This window comes from Penaeus monodon, chromosome 12 (assembly GCF_015228065.2).
Source record: "Penaeus monodon isolate SGIC_2016 chromosome 12, NSTDA_Pmon_1, whole genome shotgun sequence".
Lineage (NCBI taxonomy): Eukaryota > Metazoa > Arthropoda > Malacostraca > Decapoda > Penaeidae > Penaeus > Penaeus monodon.
The window spans coordinates 18,366,749-18,371,748 of record NC_051397.1 but is presented as its reverse complement, the minus strand read 5'-3'; the positions used below and the strand labels follow the sequence as shown (position 1 = coordinate 18,371,748).

At 39.0% G+C, this 5,000-nt stretch overlaps 1 protein-coding gene across 1 annotated transcript in view; it reads left to right on the top strand.

Moving 5' to 3' along the window:
• LOC119579356 (orexin receptor type 2-like) overlaps positions 1-5,000 on the top strand; it is a 104,520-nt gene that overhangs the window by 62,069 nt on the left and 37,451 nt on the right. Inside the window, exons 2-3 of the mRNA XM_037927122.1 lie at positions 3,729-3,960; positions 4,305-4,492. Coding sequence (XP_037783050.1) covers positions 3,729-3,960; positions 4,305-4,492 — 420 coding nt within the window. The remainder of the gene's footprint in view (positions 1-3,728; positions 3,961-4,304; positions 4,493-5,000) is intronic.

Here is a 5,000-nt window from a genome sequence, read left to right as displayed (position 1 = left end):
ATGTATTATATATATTATTGTGCGTGTGTGTGTGTGTGTGTTTTGTGGTGTATATAGTAGGGTGTGTGTGTGTGTGTGTGTGTGTGTGTGTGTGTGCGTGTGGCATGTTGTGTGTACAAATTTGTATCTATAAGCTCAAATACATACATATATATAATCACATCAAGGGGTTAAACGCCGATGAGGGCGCAATTATGCAAGTAGAGGTCCCATGTCATTCCTCACAACGGTGTAACCGTCGGTTTGGACATGTGGTCCTGCCAACTGTACCCACCCCATGATCCGGCCGGCGAAGGACATGTTACAAAAGGCATCAAGGACAAGCCTCCGAGACATTCATAAATACTTCCAGAGTTTTGCTTCCAATAGAGCAAAACTGGCAGTATCCAAGGCCTTAAACATGAGCTGGTCCCATCTGCATAGACATGTCCCAAAACTGCTCTTGTGATCAGTTTTAGGGCTCCTGTTTGCCGAAGACCATCCGTCTATTGACTTCTTATTGCGGACAGCCAGAGATATGGACCATGCTAACCAAGGTATGTAAAGACTCTGCTGTAACTTCAAACGTCTCCCGCAAGCATGGATTTACCGAACGGGTTTCTCCCTAACAGGCCCACAAAGGTCTGAATCTTGTTCTTTAGTTCAGAGACCTCTAGGCCAAGGGTTTCGCCTCATTACTACATACTCAAGTAGCGCCCACCAGTCGACTCCAAGGACTCATATAGGATACAATATCATTGGCAATGTCAGGTCTGAGCCTGCTTGGGCCCAATAATCTGTGTCGGAATTCCCCGGAGTCTGCAGGATCTCCCCATAGCGATTCACGATGCACAGTGTCAAACGCCTTCTTGAGGTCGATGTAGGTTGCAAACAACCCCTATAACCAAAAACTCACCGACGGCCGTTCCACAAATCACATCAAAGCACTAGAATTCGGTCTATTGTGGACTTGCCTAGGAGTGAATCCAGACTGCTCGGTCTCTGATGCCTCAGTAGAGATTGTTGCAGATCCGTTTTTCAGGTATAGAATGTGGCGAGAACTTTGCCTGGTATGCTGACACGGTAGTTGCTACAATCACAGCTATCCCCTCTCTCCTTCCAGAGAGGGATGACCATGCCCTTCAGCAGGTCAGGGGGAATGGTACCAGACTGCCAGATGGCAGTCAGGACTGTATGCAGAATTGGGGAACCATTCCCAGGGCAGGTCGATCCATGCTTCGTGGCAAGGACATTGATGTTACAGAGAGAGTTAAATACACTTGGTAGCACAGTCCCCATATCTCTGAGCTTGTCCAAACCAATAATCAATAGATTGAATGGTCTGTCAACCGTGAGCCATGACTCGTATCAACCAGAGCATTTGGAGATTTCGGTACCTATTCAGAAGGAACCAAGATGTTGTTCTCCAAGTCTGATACTAACTGCCAGTTCTGCTCTATGGAAAGCGAAACCGGGAACGCTATCCAGTGTCTTGGTGTCTCGTCTTGATGCTTTTGTAACTGTCCCTTTCATGGATCATGAGGTACAGTTTTGTCAGGAACAACGTGTCCAACTGCGGTTTACCCTGGAGACTGGGCTGGGAACCCTGTGTACGTTTTGTCATAATCCGGATCCGGCCAACTCAGGCTATATTGGCCACCCATAGCTCGTTTCTCTGTGGATGCCCTGCCATCAGGTTGTCTCATTGCAGACAACCTTTGGTGAGGCGGCCTGTGGGAGCGAATCCCGGAGGTCTAGGCTTGGCAAGCCGACGGAGACCACTGTCACGAGGAGTTAGAGATGGCCGAAGGCCTGCCTGGAGACTCGCCTGAGGGATCCTTGTGGCTGAAGCGAAAGGGTGGATGCGGCCATGCGCCCTCGTCGGCGTTTAGGGCCCTTGAAGATGATGATGATGGATAATATAGTATATATATTATATAGATATATATATATATATATATATATTTAATTATATTTATATATATATACGACATATATATCTGTATATATATATATAATATATATACATATATATATAATGTATATATTTGTATATTATATACATACACACAGATATAATAATATGAATCAGTATATAATATTATATAGATAGTATTATATATAGATATATATATATATTAGAGAGAGAGAGAGAGAGGGAGAAAGAGAGAGAAGAGGGTGTATATATAATTATATATATTACATATGTGTGTAGGTTGTGTGTCCTGTTTGTGTGTGTTGTAGTCCGTATACATTAAGATATATTATATATAATATATATATATATATATATATAATATATATATATATATCTATGTATAAAATATAATATATATATATATATATATAATGTATATATATCTCTATATACTATATATACAACTATATATATATATATAAATATATATATATATATATATATATATATAATATATATATATTTTATATATATGTAGTATGTATGTCTGTATATAGGGTTTTGTGTATATATCCGTATTAATGCATATATATATATAATAATATTATCATATATATTAATCTAATATATATATATATATATATACATATATATATTTGCATATATCACACACACACCACAACACACACACACACACACAACAACACACACTCACACATAGAGCAACACACCACACACACACACACACAACACACACACACGACACACCAACACAAACAAACACACACAACCACACAACACCACACACTCACACACACACACACACACCCACAACAGACACACACACACGCACACATATATGTGTATATATATATATTATATATATATAGATTATGATATATTTATATATATACATACATACATACACATATAATATATACATACACATACGCACAGATATATGAATACACACACACACACACACACACACAACACACACACACACAGCACACTACACACACAACACACAACCACACACACACAACACACACACACACACAACAGCACACCACACACACACACACAAACACACACACCACACACACACATAGATATGATGTGTATATATATGATGTAATAAATATATATTTATATATATACATACATACATACACATATAATATATACATACACATACGCACAGATATATGAATACACACACACACACACAACAAACACACACACACACAAGACACACACACACACACACACACGACACCAACACACACACACAACACACACACAGCAACACCACACACACACACACGCACACACCACATATGTATATATATATATATAGTATATATATATATACTATATGATATATATATATATATACATACATAATATATATATATTTCTAATATATATATTATATTATTATATATATATTATTAACATACAATACATACACATACAGCACAGATTATGTACACACACACACACACACACACACACACACGACACCGAAGGCACACCACACACACACACTACACACACACACACACACACACACATATATATCTTATATATATTATATATATATATATATTATATATATATATATTATCTATAATATAAAGTACCCGGAAACACTGTACGAATATGAGTATGAGTGGAAGATAGTGTATTTAGATAAACAGTGAATGAGGAGATATGTTAGTGAGATTTGTGTATTCACGCATGCGGGCATGCGTTCGTGTATCAACCATGTGTCTGTCTGCATGCCTTGATGCATATACATACGTAGGAGCGGTTCTAATCATGGTAGATCTCCCTGATGGCGCATGTCGTGCTGCTGTCGGTGTGCGGGAACCTGTCCGTGATGGCGGTGGTGTACCTGAGCGCGTCTCTCCGATCCACCGTCAACTACCTGCTCGTGAACCTCGCTGTGGCCGATTTTCTGTTTACCATTTTCTGTTGGCCGTCCATCGTTAACAGGATCACGAGCCCTCTTTATGTGCTGGACCGCTCCATCTGCAAGATAAATGTCCTGGTGGAAGGTATGTAGATATGAATAACTGAAGGGGAGAGTTAAAGGAAGACAGAAAGAAGTAAATGAATGAATTAGCTGATAAAGAGATGAATAGGTTAATAAGTAAATAGATAAGTGAGCAAATAAATGAATGAATTAATCAATATATAAATCAATGACAGATAAATAGAAGTAACAGATATATTAAATGAAAGTTAAGAATGACTGTTTAAAGAATATAATTTTCTAAATTCAAAATAGCACTAGGTTTTAACAGGGAAATAAAATCTCATAAACTCAAATGATATACACCGGGCTGGCCGATCAAGATTTTCCTTCTTTTTTCATCTGAGAGACCTGACCTGCCCTCAGTGACTTCCCTTACCGTGTCTGTGCTCACATTGGTGGCCGTGGCCTGTGACCGCCTCTACGCTGTGACGATGCCCATCCGTGCCCGCAACGCGACCGACTGCCCCTCCGCCACCATCGCCACCATCTGGGTCGTGTCCGTGGTCGTGGCGCTCCCTAGCTTCTACATGAGGGACCTGCAGATCGTCCAGGTAATCTACACATACATATACTCTGACACACACATACTCTCACTCACATGCACATTCTATACTATGGTCTGAAGATTCAGTTTCTTGTTAATTTGCTTTACCTTAGCGTCATGTGTGGTAAAAGATGGTTGCATGAAGATAAATAGTTGATTTTGATGAGGAACGAAGCATTTGGAATATATAAATGGTGCGTTAGTTTTCACATTAGCATTATTCTGTTTTCAGTTCACGCATTATCGTCAGTGCGTTTGCGATTAGGCTAAATTCAAATTCAAACACTTCATTCCATTAATTACACTGGGTATTCTGTTTTCATATATGATGTTTCTATTATGCTATATGTTATATACACAGATATTATATAATGCTTGTTTAACAAGATTTGGCAGAACATTAAATAACAATAGACTGAAATATCGTGCTTGGCTTGATGTTTGAACTCCTGATGCCATTGATATTTCAGTAGATGTTCTTTTGTTGCGTTTATTATATGCAACGTCCCTAGGCT